The 19119-nt window shown below is 31.1% G+C and overlaps 1 protein-coding gene across 3 annotated transcripts in view; it reads left to right on the top strand.

The window, feature by feature from the left end:
• mthl1 (adhesion G-protein coupled receptor methuselah-like 1) overlaps window positions 1-19119 on the top strand; it is a 454070-nt gene that overhangs the window by 38406 nt on the left and 396545 nt on the right. For all 3 annotated transcript variants that reach the window (XM_076396250.1, XM_076396252.1, XM_076396253.1), the window contains exon 2: window positions 16518-16808. In XM_076396250.1, the coding sequence (XP_076252365.1) occupies window positions 16518-16808 (291 nt within the window). The remainder of the gene's footprint in view (window positions 1-16517; window positions 16809-19119) is intronic.

Here is a 19119-nt window from a genome sequence, read left to right as displayed (position 1 = left end):
TTATACTTTTTTTATTATTTAGGTTAGTCTGTAATAAAATTAAAATAAAGGTTAGTAGCACTTTTGAGTGTTTTTGTTATTTAATGAACTACCCATAACTTTCGGAATATAATTAAACATTAATTGTAGATAGAAGCAGAAGAAAAGTAAGAGAATAACATTTTACATATTCTAAAAAAAGGCAGAGAAAAACTATATTCTACGTTGCTGTAATTTAGTAACTTTAATTCATGTTTAAAAGCGAGATCTTGGATACATTTGTAAATCCATTTCATTTCGAAGTCATCTTGTGGTGGTTCATCTTTGATTGTGTAGCGATAAATATTGGTAATTAATCGAATAACTTTGTTTTGGCAGCATTGTATTACTACTTGCTTTGAGGTCTATAGGTCCAAATTGCCTTTATAATAAACGAAAATTCTTATTCTTAGGTCAAGTTGGGACATATATATTTAATGCTATGCTACGAATTAATTACTTCCCTAGTATCTGGAAAGTAGCTAAAATATTAATGATACTTAAACCAGGAAAAATACCAGAAGATGTGACCTCCTACCGACCTATAAGTTTGTTACCAATAATCTCGAAAGTTTTCGAGAAATTATACATAAAAAAACTAAACTATATAATAGAAAAAAGAAAAATTATTCCAGAACATCAGTTTGGCTTTCGCAATAAGCATGGGACTATAGAACAAGTGCATATACTTGTAAACCAAATAAACGCCGACCTAAATGCCAAAAGATATTGTTCGGCTGCTTTCCTAGACATATCTCAGGCTTTTGACAAAGTATGGCATACGGGCTTGCAGGTTAAACTAAAGAAACTTCTCCCTCATCCGGACTATCAGCTACTAAAATCGTATCTCACTGACAGACATTTTATTGTAAATCAAGGCGATGAACATACCGAATTAAATCCCATATATTCAGGAGTTCCGCAAGGTAGTGTACTGGGTCCAGTACTGTATCTTCTGTATACGGCTGATCTGCCCAACACAAAAATAACTACTGTGGCAACATATGCAGATGATACAGCAATCTTAGCATCCCATGAAGATCCAGTCACAGCATCAATAAACCTACAAACCCACCTGGAGCAAATACAATTATGGTTGAAGACATGGCGCATTAAAGCCAATGAATCAAAATCCACGCATATAACGTTTACCCTGCGTAGAAGAACATGTCCTCCAGTAAATATCAATCATCGTCAACTCCCCCAAGCAGAGCATGTTAAATATCTTGGTATGCATTTAGATCGACGCCTAACCTGGAAGAAGCACATACTCTTTAAACGGAAACAACTGGGACTAAAATTATATCAAATGTATTGGCTCATTGGGCGCAAATCCAAGTTATCATTAGATAACAAGGTATTGCTGTATGAGTCTATACTCAAGCCCATTTGGACATATGGAATTCAACTATGGGGTACCGCTAGCAAATCTAATATATCCATCATTCAACGGTTCCAAAATAAGGTGTTGCGTGCCATTGTTTATGCTCCGTACTATATTTCAAATAAAGTGATACAACGCGATATTCCTCTAGAACCTATAACGAGTGTAATCCAACGTGTTTGTGTGAAGTACTTCGAAAGAGTGGCAGTGCATCCCAATGTACTCGCTAATCAGCTAAATATGCGACGTGATAGTGAAGTGCGTAGACTAAAACGTTTAACACCACCTGATCTGATTACTGGACATATATAGAGTTTAGAATAAGCATTAGAATAAGACTAATTAATTAAGATAATATTTTATACAGAAGATTGCTTAATGAAGTGATTTTCTACATGCCATGTATATATAATATAAACAGAAGAAATGCTTATTGCCAATAGGGCAGATTGTGGACTCACGAAGAGTAATAAAAAAAAAGTTGGGTCTAATCAATACAATTTTTTGATTTTGAGTCAGGTCTACTCTTTTTTGTCTAGCGTGAGGTGAACTAAACGTTACACAGAGATTAACAGAAAAGTATTAAAAAAAAAAGATTTTTTTAACAAACGAGTAAATCTGGAAATCAAAAAAATAAACTGGGACATTTTCTGTTTTTTAAGATTTTAGTGCCTTCAAATATCAGATAGAACAAGAAGAATTTAAGATGCTAGCCGCAAAACTACCAAATAGAGTACATAATGAATATTTGAATATTGAATATCATCATCATAAAATTTTAGCAATAAAATTGAACCGACTTCAAAAAATAAATAAAAATTAAAAAATAATCAAACTTAGATTTTTAACACAATTTTTTTTTAAATAAAATATGTACATAATAATCGTAATAACTACATAAAAATAAACAAAACCCTTACAAAAAATAGGTTAAATACTACCTACTGCACGTATTTTATATTCTATTGTATAGACACAATTTAGCTTAATACCTACCTAAACCTATTTATCAATTTACAATATTATTTTAGCTACTATCAACTGATCATTTTGAAGGTTCAATTTTTTTGTTAAAAAAATATTTTTTTTTAATGTTAAATGTTTACTCAATAAATTACGCAGTTATTTTATTTACTATTACGGAATAAAGAAACACTGATTGAAAATAACGAACGCTTCAGCTGTTGGGAATCTAGCCTACCTAGCCTAGGTGATGTGACAAATGTTCTAACTAAACTAGAACAACAGAAAGTTGTTGTACTCACCGAGAATCAAGCCGGCGACATCTACTTAGAAGCTGAACGCTCTAACCATTACATCATAGAAGTAGTTATCCATAATATTTCTACGAGTTCTTATATATTATGGTTAGTGCTTTGGACTGAACAGCTTTTGCACTGAATGACTTGCGATTTTCTGCCACATCGGCTCTTTAAAAACATTATACACGAATATCTGATCATTTTAGATAAAAAATATGTGAGAACATTGTGCCTTTGAAATTTGAGGTTTTCCCCCTATCAGATCCTGACTTGGTTCCAATGGGACCACCTCGGAAGTGTACTCTTTCGAATAAAAAAATAATATGGAAAACCGGTCCATAATTGATGGAGAAGTCAGCGAACATACTTTAAAAAAATATATAGAGCCGAATATCCTCCTTTGTCGAAGTTCGGTAAAGAATATAAAAGGGCAAAAATGATCTCTCTCAATATACAGTGATACTATCTCTTTCAATAAATAAATGAAAGAAAATATTCAATATATATTAAAGACAATTTAATAACGATAATAACGTATATGATATCGAATTAATTAATAAAATATTATGCCTTTAGAAGCTCCAAATCTGATGCTAATTATAAAATAACGTTGATTCATTATTCCTAAAACAATGTGTATTACGATAAGTCGGTATTGTTTGGTATTGCAGCTGTTTTTATTAGTCATATTGATTATCTAATAACATTTCTTCCAAACACGTACAAATTGGCCTATAAATTGATTTTGAACAATTTCGTCGACCTTGTCGAGACCAATAAGTGATGCTATTCGGATAACTTTAGAACGTGTGATGTCATATCATTCAAGTAAAAAATCGTTTTTGGCAAACTTTTTGGATGACATTATGAGGCTTGTGTGTTAACACTGCTACGAATTCGACGACCTTGAATATGTATGATTATGTCTACGGGACATTTAATGAATATTTGTGGCTTTCGACGGAGGTATTTCTGTTCTAACCCTTTTACGAATGATGTTTATGAATTACTAATAAGTAGTATACTATGTTCTGGTAGGTTAGTTGAAATCTGAATGTTTTTGTTAGATTATGAAATAAATATTTTATGGATTTTCATTTATTTAGTGATTTTTATTCTTCTGGTAATTTTTAAATTTTTGTTATGGATATATAAAAAATATTAGAATTATTTAATTTTTAACTATGCCTTGGACAGTCTTAATTCAGTTTGAAATGGATGGCGTAATGCTGTCCCATCGTATCAATTTCGTCAATTCTTTTTTTTTTAATTATTTTAGAGTTTTCTTTTTACCAACGAGGGTTTATCTGGACTAGACCTATTGTTCAACGTGTTGTCCTCGAACCACGGTCCTCGGCATTAAACTTGCCGACTGGCCAACGACCAACTTGGAAATCACCTCACAAGACATCCGGACTATGGAATATTGTAAATGGTAAAAAGTAGATCGACTACAAAAATTCAAAGAAAAATATTACGTGTTGAACTAGCCTGAAAAATGAATATTCGTAGTCACAAATCCAATAATTGTAATAGCTTCAATACCTCAATAATTAACAATATAGCACCAGTTTCATTCGGTTTAAGCAGCTTGTACTACACTAAATCTTACTGATCTCTTTCTTTCCTTCAATATCCATGTCCATGGATATTGAAGGCCATGGATGGATTCTCGAGGACTAACATATGACTTTCTAATTGGCGTGGATCCACTTTTCGTTGCCAATTACAAAATCGTTCGTTTTTTTGTCTGGAAAGCAATTAAATTACGATGTTTCCAACAGTTGACGCACCAAGAACTAAACTATTTAAATAAATCCAAGCAAATCATTGTCTTCAAGTACATCAAAGTCCGGTTTTAGTCACTTTCCGTTCGCGTTCATGATTAGATTCTGTAAACACACTTGATTGATTGGATTGGTATGAAGTAATGACAATATTATTTGAATGTTTTACAGGTTTAAATAGATAATATGGTTAACTAATATATCTAATGGTTGTTTACATTTTATTGTATTACTGTTATTTACGTTATTTATGATAATTTTAATATTTTGGAAAGAGTATTGTATATTGAATTTTGTGTATTCATTAAGAAGGTTTTATTAATTCCTGAACTATTTTTAGAAACAAAAACATTTTTTTTAGAAAATAGGTCAAATAATATTTAAATTTTATTTTATCTAGTTTTTGAATTAATTGAATCGTAATTTTAGGAAACGTAGTTGTTATAACAGGCTGGTTTAGTTATATTTTAACCGTAATAAACAGTTTATTTTACTTATATGGAGTTGATATTTTATGTATTTATATAATGGTATTATATGCAATTGTGGGATTGTTTAAACTTTTGTTATCTTTATACGTTTATTGATAATAAATTGATAGATAAATATTTTAAGTTACAATGAACAGATTGATTTATTTCAGAGCGCGTAATTATACATATTAGATCATTGGAAGTGTTTATTTAGGCTTGGTTGAATCAGTTCTGGCAAATATAATTTTTACAGTTAACATTTTGGGGATTTTACGAAATATATTTAAATGACTCAATGTTTTGTATTCGATTTAAATTAAATTTTAAATCGTATTTATTAGGAATTATGCATTGAAAATACAATACAGTAAAATATTAAGTGTTACCCATGCTTGGTATTGGAATTGTATAAAATGGAGCAAGCAATGATATTATTTTAATGTTTTCTGTAGACTTAAATAGATAATATAGCTAAATAATGCATATCATCGTCTACGTTTTATTGTATTACTGTCATTTACATTATGGTAATTTTAATATTTTGGAAAGAAACGTAAATGATTGTCGAGGTTTGATAAAAGAGATATTGCGGAGTGAATTTATTTCAGATGTAAATATGCATTATTTAAACTTGTATATTAGTTATGCAATTAACATGTTAATGTGTAGTATCATGCGTTTAATATGTGTAAATTGAATCTGTAGGATATCTGTAAATACCTTTATTAAGATTAGCAACGGATTTGGGGATGAAAATGGTTCGTAATATGATGGAGCTTTGATTGAAATTAAACTTAGTACGCAGTGGCGAATTTTTTCTATTGTTTTGAGTGAAGAGTTAAAGATAAAAATTGTCAATTCTTCCAAAATCAGTATAGCCGATTAAAAAATGTATTGGTGCCATATTTGGTTATGTGGATAGAAGATTTAGGAAATACATTGTAATCAGTCATTTATTTACTCAGAATTTCTCATGATAGAAAATAAACTATGATAAGAAAAATTCGATTTATTTCCGAGACATCGCATTTGGTTCTATTTACAAGATGGTTAATATTTATTAGCAAGTTTTCAGAAAAAATGTGTAAAGATTTAGGTCAGAAGAAAAGAAAAGCAGTAGAATTAGATATTAATTTTGTGAATAAACATACATTTTTCTAAGAAAAATAGTTACTGCATTGTTCGATAAGTTTGCTGTTCCATATGACAACAGAATTTTTTTTCACAACAGTTTAATATAAATTACAATTATTTTAGTAATTTAAAAATTGGCACTGACTAGAAAAAGTTACATGTAATGTATAGGTAAATGCTGCAAGAATTCGTATTGTAATTCACTAGTTTTGGGCGTGTTAATATGTAAATTAGATTTTTCCGCGAATTCTTCATGCAGCTAGTCGACCATAAAAACCAAAATTATCATAAAAACTAACTTATGTAGTCATTTTCTGGTAAAACTATGTACTTCCTATTAATTTTTCTTTGAAATCGCAATGTATGCAGTTCGAATTTGCCAAATTAAATTGGATTAATTCGTCGTGCAGTTCTGTGTTGATTACGTTTGTTTTGGTAGCATTGCGTTATTACAACCCCATATTTTCATCCTACAAGTCCAAATGGGCTTTATTATTGACTGATAAATAAATCTCTTATTATCTAATGATATAGTGAGTTTTCCAGTGTCTAATCTATTTGTGCATCTTGCTGACTGTTCTTTGCACTCTTCTATAGCTCTGGGCAAAGTCTTGCCGCAATGGCTGTGTCGTTGGTTTCAAGTATTGCTTGTTTTGTTGTTGGAATCTCATACGTAGGAATGATCTAAAGACGCTACCCTGCGAAGCTCTAATTTTCTTTCCTAAAGATATAACTTCAGCAGTTGACAAGAGTTCCTTTGCCTATATAAATAATATCTAATTCTATATCTAATAATATATATATATATATATATATATATATATATATATATAATAAATAAATATATATATATATATATATTCGAAATTCAAACTGGAAATTATGTATAAATGGTCTAACAGTCCATAAAGTCCGATAATGAGAAGCACTTCCGTTTTATATATGGGCAAATACATTAATATTTACGGAAAATGTTTTTGTTGGTTCGATCGAGAACTTTTCATCCTTATTGTATGACATAATTTGGTAATTTTTGCCTGTAATTATTTCTATGTAGTAGTGTGCGCAATTTTTATTATTATTATTTATTATTAACATGGAGTCATGCCTGACGATCGACCTACTTATTAAACAGAAACCGCATTGTGTCTAATCCAAAAGCGATTTAGCGTGTTGGCCTTGAAATGGAAAAGTGAATACACCGCCAACTATGAGTTTCACGACTGTCTCTCGGCGCTCGGCGTTCGATCCAAACGTCTCTTCATTAATATCGGCTACGAAATGCATTTGAAGATCTTTTTTAATTTGCGATATCTATATTTAGAATATGCTGAATTCGGCGTTACTTATCGTTGCTTGACCTATTCGTTTTGAAGAAACAGATGCCGTATGGTTTATTGGCTAATATTAGGTTTTGTAGTATTAGTATGTGTTTGTTATTGGTTGGTGTTACAGTTTTGTTGATATATTATTGTATATTTTTTATATATAAATTTTACAACTTTACTATTGGTCGGATTCTGAATTCTTTTGTTTTCCAAGTTTTGGAGACTATAAATACAAATAGTCTTATATAGTAGAGTTATAGTACATCATAGTATAATGCATATATTATCTAAAACTACAATTAATTATACAGTTATGTTAGTTTGTAGGTTAGGTTTTTATTTTATTATATTTACATTGAACTCTTTTCCACATCAGTTATGAAGTAGAGTTCTAGGCGCGGTTTTTATGTAGTATTATCCGCTGGAGGACTAATCCACCTAATAGCAATTGTATTCAAAGGTAATGTATATTTACTTTCGGTAGAGGTCATAGTTACCTTTTACGCTTAGTTTTTATTTCCTTGTAGTCCTTGTAGTCATTTTAATATCACTGTATTTCTAATTAATTGATTCTGTTACTACTATACATCTTTCTTGATAAAATTAGATTTAATCACTGCATTCTCCCTAATCCATTTGTCTTATCTGCAAAACAGTTAGAATTATTTCTCTCCTCGCACATTTTAACCAAATGCTCATGTATATTCTGAACAATTATACACATATCTGTGCACGCAAATCTTTCATACTCTACAATAAGATTTACTACAGTTAATGTATTTTAATTATATACCCACCTTTAGTTGTTTCCACTCTCTCTTGGAAATTGTCACCATTGCATATAGAAAGTTTCATTCAAGTGAATAACCAAGCTGTTAATTTCCAATCTATCTAACATTTGTTCACGATTTCATCCAATCCGAAGATTTTATTTATTCAACATTCCTATTTCCTGGATGAAGAACAGTATATCTGCAATGAATTATTAATAATTGTTATAACTAATCAATTGTTATTCCAACATTTACCTGTTTCTATCAACTTTTGTTGTCTTAACACTATTTTTGTTATCATCTTGCCAGAACTTGGGATCAATGTTATTATAATACATTCAAGTAAAAATGCTAGTAATATAAGATAAAATGCAATTAAATAATTTAGCTAACTATATAAGAGCGTTCAATGGAATCTGTAAAATCCATCAAAACTTATATAGAAATGATTAAATAAAAAACTTTACGTTATCCGTTTTATCTACTGGACTTTTTTCCGTTCCATTATTTAGATAGACTAAATATTATTTATTATCATTTGTCACATAATGTAAACACCACTGTTTTACCTTTTCGTTTTATCTCCATTCAAAGAGCCCTATAATTTACCCTAAAAATAGATAATATCTAATAGAGGCAGTAATCTTCTTCAACAATCTCTTTATTTTAAATAAGAATTATCCTTTAGCTTATAATAGAGTATATCATTAACTAGGTTCAGGAATCTCTCCATATTTTTGTTTTTGATGCAAATATACTTAAGATAATCACTACATAGTATAAAACAAAGTCGCCTTTTCTGTCCCTATATCCCTATGTGCGCTTAAATCTTTAAAACTACGCAACGGATTTTGATGCGGTTTTTTTCAATAGATAGAGTGATTCAAGAGGAAGGTTTATATGTATAATACATGCATAATATACTAAGGCAACATTGCTAATTTTAGAGGTTTCTAACGTGATGTCGTAAATTAACCTATTTTTTTAGGCTTATTTAGCAATTAGCAAAAACGCTGCCTAACCCTACGAGTTAGATCAAATTAATGTACTACATTATTGTACACCATAAAAAGGTCTACAAAAAAGTCCGCGATGCTATATGTTTATCTTTTAGGGATAATCCACATGAACCATTTTTATTGTTTACTTTTTACGTGAGAAAATGGCTTATTTACGAAGCTATTTTAAGCAATACGGCATTAATCCTTATCGAATTAAGTACCTTAAATACAGTGTGCAGTTAATATAGATCAATATGGTTCCTTACAGCATGTAAATTAAACAAATATTTTCGGAGATATTACAAATTTAAAATTTGCGTTTAAAAATGTGTAATGTAATAAAAATTGTATGAATTTAGATATTCCAAAGATAGCAGGAAATCTTCATAGTAAGTATAGGGGAAGAGGAATTGTTTTACTCCAAATTTAATGCGTGCAGGCCAAGGGCAGTAATGAATGAACCAAAAATACTGGATCGATTTTAATCATGTTTTCATTGAGTGACATAGGCATATATATTTTATGCCCGTGCAAAGTCGGAGCGGGCCGCTATGTTTTTATATACAACGTTCATATTTTTTCTGTAGTGTATTTAATTTAGTATCAGCATTGCACCCGTGCGAAGCCGGGGCGGGTCGCTAGTTTGTTATATAATTAATTATAAGAATTCAACTTACATAATAACATAACGTTCAATTACATATAATAATTTAAAAGATAGGTTATATGTAATATTTTTATTAAAAAAATACAGTATAATAATGCAGCAATTGTGTGTATTAAGCTTACATTGTCATCTAATCCCATTAGTATGTTGTGTTCCCATCTTACACGTACTTAAAAACCCTTTAAACCCTTTTCATAAGAGCTAATTAAATATACAATTGGGATTATTACCACTGGGGTATTATGATAAGATTAGGATAATTTTAATCGCTATTGTGGTGTAGATTTTGAAATACACATCGATGATTGTTGGTATATTTTTATACAAATTCAGGTATAAAGATTTTTACGTTTTTTTACGTACATTAAAAACATAATGCTTGCACATACAGGTCATGGTTTAATCTTATTTTGAATAGAATGCCATTCTTCTAAAATTCGTGGGTTGATATTTCCGGATTATTTGTAAATTGTATTATAGTACTACATTGTGTAGTTTAATATATAGACTAGATTTGTATTTGAGACCATATTATATTCAAAATTATTGCACATTTTGCATCGATTTGATATTCATCCATCCTTCATATAGTCCTTATTTGGCCTCGGTTGACTTGGTTTTTGTTATCGCACAAAAATAAATTGTGAAGGCATTTTTAATACTTAAAGCCAGTTAATACGGTCTTGACATCTTGAATAGGAACTGATACAGAATTGAACAGAAATTGTTCTTAAAAGTGGTGAGAAAGATAGAATAGCTTAATAACAGGTCAATTGGAAAGTCGCCGGCCTGATACATAGATGGCGCTACTAGAATTAAATGTTTTTAATTTACCCTAACCTTCAAAAGATGCGTGTATACATTTGACAGCTGTCGGATCATTGAATTATAGCATTTTGAGTGAAGCAACTTTTGTTATTGTGATAAAATATAGTCGAAGCAAAAACTTTGCTTGATGCCGAGTTTCCGGACACTGCCCCAGGAAAATCAACCATCAAGGATTGGTATGCTAAGTTTAGACATGGTGAAATGAACACCGAAGACGGTGAACGCAGTGGACGCCGAAAAGAAATTGTTACTGACGAAAATATTTTAAAAAATCCACAAAATAATTTTGAATGACCGTAAATTGAAATTTAATAAAATAGCAGATACTCTAAAGATATCAACTGAACGTGTACATCATATCATTCACGAATATTTGGATATGAGAAAGCTCTGTGCAAAGTGGGTGCCGCGCGAGCTCACTTTTGACCAAAAACAACGGAGCAGTGTTTGAAGATGATCAAGCGTAATATACCCGAGTTTTTGCGTCGATATCTGACAATGGATGAAACATGACTCCATCACTCCGAAGTCTAATCGACAGTCATCCGAGTGGACTGCACACGATGAACCCGCTCCAAAGCGTGGGAAAACGCAATAGTTAGCTGGCAAGGTTTTGGCGTTTGTATTTTGGGATGCGCATGGAATAATTTTCATTGACTACCTTGAAAAAGAAAGGACCATCAACAGCGACTATTACATAGCGTTATTCGACCATTTGAAGGACGAAATCGCCCAAAAAACGACTGTATTTGAAGAAAAAGAAAGTGCTGCTTGACCAAGAGAATGAACCGTGTCCGCGACCGTGAATTGGGCTTCGAATTGCTTCCTCATCCACCGTATTCCCCAGATCGGGCCCCCATCGACTATTTCCTGTTCTCAGATCTCAAAAGGATACTACTAAGCATAAGACGAATCGTACTATAAAAATTGTATCGAAAAGTTGGAGGGTCGCTATAATCAGTGTACCACCCTTGAAGGGAATTATGTTGAATAAAGAAAACTAATTTTGCCAAAAAATGTGTTTTACTCTGGCAGGCCAGGGACTTTTCAATTGATCTGTTATTTAATTTGTTTGCTTACTGTTTATGCATGTTTTCATTCATTATATGTTAGATATGTTTAGTATAATGTCAACTTATATAAATATTTGTCTTAAATATTATTATTAATTTTTTAAAATATATTTTGAAGTCTCCTTTTACCAACTAGGGGTTTATCGGGACTGGACCTACAGTTTAACTCCGAACCACGGTCCTCGGCATTAAGCCTACGTCAGACTGGCAACTGACCAACTCTCAAATATTTTTTGTGTGAACTACAATGTGCAGTTTTTGCTAATTAAAAAGGAAAGGAACGAATTTACTTTTAACTGAAATTATTTTTGAATGAGAAAGTATATTATTAAACTTTCTTTTATTTGCAAGTTGGTAACAAATAATTGCACAAATATTATGTTTCATGGTTGCTTGTTCAATAAACTTTTTGTTCGTTGAGAAAAAAATGGTTTTATAGTTTGAAATGCCGACTGTTTGTACTTCTCCATTTGATGTTAATTTTTTTGGGATGATAGATCTGGCAAATACGGTTGATTTAGTTGGTTTTCATTGTGATTTTTTTTTCATATTCTGTAGTTCTAAATACGTTGAACTAAACCCTATATCCTTGTTTAGTTTGACGCCTTTTATTAGGTACTTTTTTATAAAATTTAAGTCAAATATGAATAAATATTAATTAAACATAAAACATATAAACTGTTCGACTAATTTATGGTTATACTGGATCTGGAAAGACACGATAGTTGTTTTATATGTTTAATAATTAGTGGTTGTTATTAATGCTGGGAATTATCGACTGAAAACAGTCGAAACAGTCGATAATCAAAAAACTAGTGGACGGAAAGAAAGCTCTAGGAAAATAAATGGACGGTTCGACTGTTAAAAGTATTTTACTACTTATCATTAACAATTTTAATCTTTTTACCCTATTATATTAAGAATGGTATATATTAACTACCAAAAAAAACATAAAACTGTATATATTACATACAAATTTATGTAACAATAAATTGTGTACATTTTTGTCAAAGTCGCGGCTAGGACGACAGAGCCAGAATGTTAAAAATCAGTCGAATGAAACTAGTAGAACCATAAATAGTAACTAAAAGTACGCGACTGAAACAGTGAATAGTAAATAGTAACAAAGTCAGTCGGGCCGAAAATAGCGACTGAAAACAGTCACTGGTGAAAAGTAATAAAATCCAAAAATAGCTGTAGCTGAAACAGTCGATAGTAAAAAGTAGTCAATTACTAAACAGTCAATAGTCAATTTCAGTCGAAAGTTCCCAGCGCTAGTTGTTATATATTTTAATTAATTGAATATAGGATTATTTATCTCTGGCTCAAAAAACTTTTAATTACTAGATAAACAAAAAACATTTTGATTCTTGTAAAGCATTCCAGGTAATTATTAATGATTCTCAGCGGTACGCTATTTAAAAATGCATATTAGTACTTTATTATCTACACCCTCGTATTTATTGTTGAGGAGAACAAGTTTACAATGGACCAACGATTTATTAACTAAAGACGGCAATCAAAATTGGGAGTTGCTATTAAAAACGGTATAAAATACTAATAAAAATTCGAAACAGCCTTCCTACTCGTACGAATTTATAATATGTAAATGTTGGCGTTTGGTCGTTGGCAGTGACACATAGACGTGGCCAAAATGGCGTTTTATAAATTAGGAAGGATGGACTGCATGCATAATGCGTCATAATTGTTCTCGATTGAGTAGAACCACGTTTATATTGAAGTTACTTCGGAATTTGATGTTACTGCAGTAACATCGTAATTATCTTCACCGTATTTTGTTATGGAAGGCAAGTACCATCAACAAATGGGTTGCTATGATGTTTGGAATTTAAAATAAATATTTTTGCTAAATATCTTTGTTTCTTCATAATAAGTAAATCAAGATTATTTTATTGATAAAGACTTGGCTGTGACTTATATAGTAACTGTTATTTGATTTTATTTGATAATTGGATTTTTGTGACATTTTAGTATCTAACTACTTCTGAGTTCAATTTCTTGGACATCTGTTAAAATCAGAAAATGTTTTTTTTTGTTTTGGTTTTTGAGTTATTTAATTTTTCTGCAGGATTCTAGTTCATTATCATTTTCGTGTTTTACGCTTTGTTCTTACAAGGCGTCCAATTTTTTTGTGTTTCTTTATACCTAGTGTTTTGTTTTCGGGGATAGTGTGTAGTTTTGTTAATTAACTAGAAACGATTCGGATTCTGTAGCTGGTTGTTCTCTTGTTTCCAATAATCTGCAGAATATACAGTTTATTGCTTTCTTCCACATTTATTCTATCTCCCCTTCTCATCAAAATAATTACAGTTATCTAGCATATTAGTACAGAATTGTTCCTTTTTCTCTAGTAAGCTACTAGACCCCCTTTTTATTGTTAGTCACAAAATGCCGCAAAAAAACACCTTCTTTTTTGTTTGGCTTTATTTTTTGTTGGATTTTTCACATCGCATGTAAACGCCTGGAAATAGTTGATTAACTGCTAACCTGTTTATCAGTTCTTTGAAAGATTGATCAGTCATTTCGTCCAATGAGTCATGCAATTCATTGTCTTCGAACTGGTTTGGTCCTCCAGGCCGTTCCTTGTCATTAACGTCAATACTACCACCTCCAAATTATTGAAACCGCAACCGGAAATTGGAATCTGATGGAGCAGCATCACCATAAGTTTCTAAAAATTTTGCCTACATTGAATAATTCAATAATATTAAATAGGAAACTATTAACTAACGAATTTAACAGTTAAATACTTCTGAGTTCAGTTTCTTGGACATCTGTTAAATTCACAAAATATTTCATTTTTAAGAAATGTTTTTTGATTGTTGAGATAGTTGATTTTTCTGCAGGTTTCTAGTTGATTATCATTTTCGTGTTTTACGCTTTGTTCTTACAAGGCGTCCAATTTCTTTGTGTTTCTTTATACCTAGTGTTTTGTTTTCGGGGATATTGTGTAGTTTTGTTAATTAATTAGAAACGATTCGGATTCTGTAGCTGGTTGTTCTCTTGTTTCCAATAGTCTGCAGAATATGCAGTTTATTGCTTTCTTCCACATTTATTCTATCTCCCCTTATCATCAAAATAATTACAGTTATCTAGCATATTAGTACAGAATTGTTCCTTTTTCTCTAGTAAGCTACTAGACCCCCTTTTTATCGTCAGTCACAATATGCCGCAAAAACACACCTTCTTTTTTGTTTGGATTTATTTTTTGTTGGATTTTTCACATGGCATGTAAACGCCTGGAAATAGTTGATTCATTAACTACTAACCTGTTTATCAGTTCTTTGAGAGATTGATCAGTCATTTCGTCCAGTTAGTCATGCAATTCATTGTCTTCGAGCTGGTTTGGTCCTCCAGGCCGTTCCTTGTCATTAACGTCAATACTACCATCTCCAAATCGTTGAAACCGCAACCGGAAATTGGAATGTGATGGAACAGCATCACCATGAGTTTCTAAAAATTTTGCATACATTGAATAATTCAATAATATCGAATAGGAAACTATTAAATAACGAATTTAACAGTTAAATACTTCTGAGTTCATTTTCTTGGACACAAATTAAATTTAAAAAATTAAAATTAAGAGTTAAATTCACAAAATGGTTCATTTTTAAGAAAGGTTTTTTGGTTGTTGAGATAATTAATTTTTCTGCAGGTTTCTGATTGGCTACCATTTTCGTGTTTTACGTTTTACGTTTTCGTCGTTCTGTTGTTTTCGATAGTTTAGACTGTATGCAATTTATTGCTTTCTTCCACATTCATTCTAGCTGCCTTTATCATTAGTGATTTGAAGATGATTATAATTTTCTAACTTATGTATTTAAATGCTTATGCTTTTCACTACGAAAAACTCATTAATATAATTTTACGGAAATGTGTCCCCAAATGGTTCATTGTTTGCGTAATTTTAAGTAGTATTAATATAAGTCCATCTTGATTTAAGCTGAATCAATTCTAATGTATTTCTGTTTATGTGTCGTCAAAACGTCTTTAGCTTTACAGCTAATACTCAGCAATCATTATAATCAGTATTTTAATAAGCAATTCTTATATGCTATTTTTAGATTCTCTACAAATTCTTTAACTACAAACAAGAATAGATGTTATGTATATATAACAATATTAGCTAGGAAATAGAAGCATATAGAAGACAATTGAAATAATATTGATATAACAATATACGATTATAATACTTTTTATTATTATATTTATTAATTAATAACTAACCAAATGAATAATACATCAAGTGTTTTTATGTGAATTTATAACACTGTTTTCGGAATTTGTTATTAATTAAAAACCATTTAACAACATCTTGGTCGTAAACCACCGGAAATTTGTATTCATATTCAAACAATGCCTTTGTTTTGTCTTTTATTACGATACTGTTATTTTTTATATTCTTTTATCGCCACAAATTAAGCACTAATTTATTGAATCATTTATGATAAATTGGTGGCTCAGATTGTTTACCTCATTAAGGAGTAAAATAAGAACATGATAAAACTGTTTAGTTTGCACGATTGGTTATCAAATGATTGGTACTTGTTAGAGCAGCACCTTAAGCAGTTCTTTCGAAGAAACTATATATTCGGTATATTTCTGACTATCCTTAAAAGACGGAAGTTTTTTGTTTACTCCGAATCTCGATGTTGGTTGAAAGTTTAATAACAGTCATTAAAAACAATTAGTTGATTATTTTATTTAATTGTTATTATTATTATTTTTTCTCGATTATATTAATTAACAAGACTTTTTTTCGTTTCAGATGAGCCAGCTAGCGTCATAACATGCCGGGACTATCTTCCGCGCATTGTTACAGCTTCTGTTGCTGATAATGAAAGCATAAAGTTTACGATTTATCCTATCGGACTGGCTATTAGTGCTATCTTTTTGGCGGCTACCTTGGCTGCTGGCTCCTTGCTACCAGCCAGTCACCACGTGTTACACTGGCGCTGTCAAACCAACTACGTGACCTGTTTACTTATCGGGGATGTCCTTCTGTGCATTACTCAAGTTGTAGGAGCTACGCTGACGTATACACCATGTTTCACTATAGGTATGTCGTTTTGTTTATGTTTATCAAACTGATATATGATACTGTTTGGTTATATAATTCCTTTAGTGATATAATAAGATTTTTATAAAATGGTGTAATGTTGATAATAAGTGTCCTATATAAGTTCATCACAACTGAATCCTATGAAAGAAATTCTGTATTTTTAAGAAATAGGGCTGGTGATGACATCACCATGAAAATTACAATATAGAGGGCATTTTTTTCGTAATTTGGTAATTAAAAATGCTAAAATAACTTAAGATAACATATCAATTGAAAAGTCCTCGGCCTACCATAATAAAACACATTTTTTTGGCAAAATGATTTTTTTTTATTCAGCATAATTTCCTTTAAGGCTGATACACTGATTATGCCGACCTCACGACGTTTCATGCTTCAAAATAGGCCTCAGCTTCGTCGATCACCTCTTCATTCGACGAAAGTGTTTTCCCAGCGAGCATTTTTTTGAGATCTGAGAACTGGAAATAGTCGTTGGGTACCAGATCTGTAGAATACGATGGATGACGAAGCAATTCGAAGCCCAATTCATGGATTTTAGCCATCGTTTTCACTGACTTGTGACACGATGCATTGCAATACCGTTTTCGCCGATTTCGTCCTTCAAACGGTCTAGTATCGTTATGTAATAGTCGCTGTTTATTTCGCTTGATCATCTTCAAACACTGCTCCGAATCATCAACTCGTCGTTGTTGGTCAAAGTAAGCTTGTGTGGCACCCACTTTGCACAGAGCTTTCTCATACCCAAATATTCGTCAATGATATGATGTACACATTCAGTTGCTATCTTTGAAGTGTCTGCTATTTTATTCAATTTCAATTACGGTCATTCAAGATCATTTTGTGGATTTTTTAATGTTTTCGTCGGTAACAACCTCTTTGGGTCGTCCACTGTGTTCACCGCCTTCGGTGTTCATTTCACCACATCTCAACTTAGTATACGAATGCTTGATGGTTGATTTTCCTCGGGCAGTGTCCAGAAAGTCGGCATCAAGCCAAGTTTTTGCTTTAACTGTATTTTTTCCTTTCAGAAAGCAATATTTTATCAACACGCGAAATTTCTTTTTATCCATTTTTTCACAATAACAGAAGTTGCTTCATTCAAAATGCTATAATTCACAAACTAATAATCCCACTGCTGTCAAATTTATACACGCATCTTTTGAGTGTTAGGGTATAATAGGGTGTAATAGGCTTTTAAGTACAAAATTTTATAATTTTTAGTAATACTTTGTGGTTATATAATGCTTAATTTGTTTATCTTTTATACACTAGTTGATGAACTGGTAGATTCTTATACAAAAATATGTTAATAGAAGCTCCATATTTGGAGTACAATATATTTTTTCCAGTTTGAGATGTTATATATGTGGGTTACTAATAAATACACCTCAGTGTACTACTCTACACAAGATCAAATTCCTTTGAGTCTGTGTCCTGTCCTAGTGTCATTCAAAACTTGTATTACTTCGATATTGACATGAGAGTGGAGTATGTCCTCATAACTTCTTGCAATTCTCTTGATTTCCTGGGTGATAGTCGATATCTGAAGATCTCGATGTAAGTAATCATTCCTATAGTATCTGGATGTACCTACAGTGCTTTTCAGTTCTTTTTTCTGGAATATTTACTTGGTTCTGTACTGATAAGTATGATTTTCTTCCAATAATCCAATGAATTTTCATATATTTTAACTAGAATTTTTTCATTTTCTTTTTTACATGTTCTTTCCAGTGAAGTTTTGTATCAAGTATAATTAATATTATTTATTGTTATTGGTGTATCTGCGGTCTGATTATACGTGAACAGCGCATGTACAGATTTACTTAGATATATGTTTTAAAATCATTTATTATTTTATGCCTTTCTGTTTTAGTTTGTGTATAACTTTCTTTGATTTGATATTTTGTTGATATTGATACTTCGTCAAGTTTAATCTACAAGTTTCTACGTTTGGGATTATTGAGTGTAGTTAAATTGTTTCGATATGAGTTTTTAGTAAACAATTTCTTTAAAACTTCATTTAAGGAATCTCGTAACAACTGTATCATAATAATGGTGTTCTCTGTTATTTTTTGTGAAAGGCTGCAGATTAATTTTAACATCAACAGGTCAAAGTTTGTTTCGGGATTGGCATAAAGTGCGAACTAGAATTTTAATATAGGAGTTCTCCTTAAAAATATATTTATCGAAGAAAATTGATAAAACATATATAAATCAAAATATTATTCATCATTTTTAACAATTGTTTACATTTTTTTGATATCATGACGGTACCGTGTGGATAGAACGA

This window comes from Rhynchophorus ferrugineus, unplaced genomic scaffold (genome assembly GCF_030347505.1).
Source record: "Rhynchophorus ferrugineus isolate W39M unplaced genomic scaffold, kcgeb_rfMv2 rfM2, whole genome shotgun sequence".
In the NCBI taxonomy this organism is placed as follows: domain Eukaryota; kingdom Metazoa; phylum Arthropoda; class Insecta; order Coleoptera; family Curculionidae; genus Rhynchophorus; species Rhynchophorus ferrugineus.
Note: the sequence above shows the minus strand (reverse complement) of the source record. Positions and strands in the feature narration are given on the sequence as shown.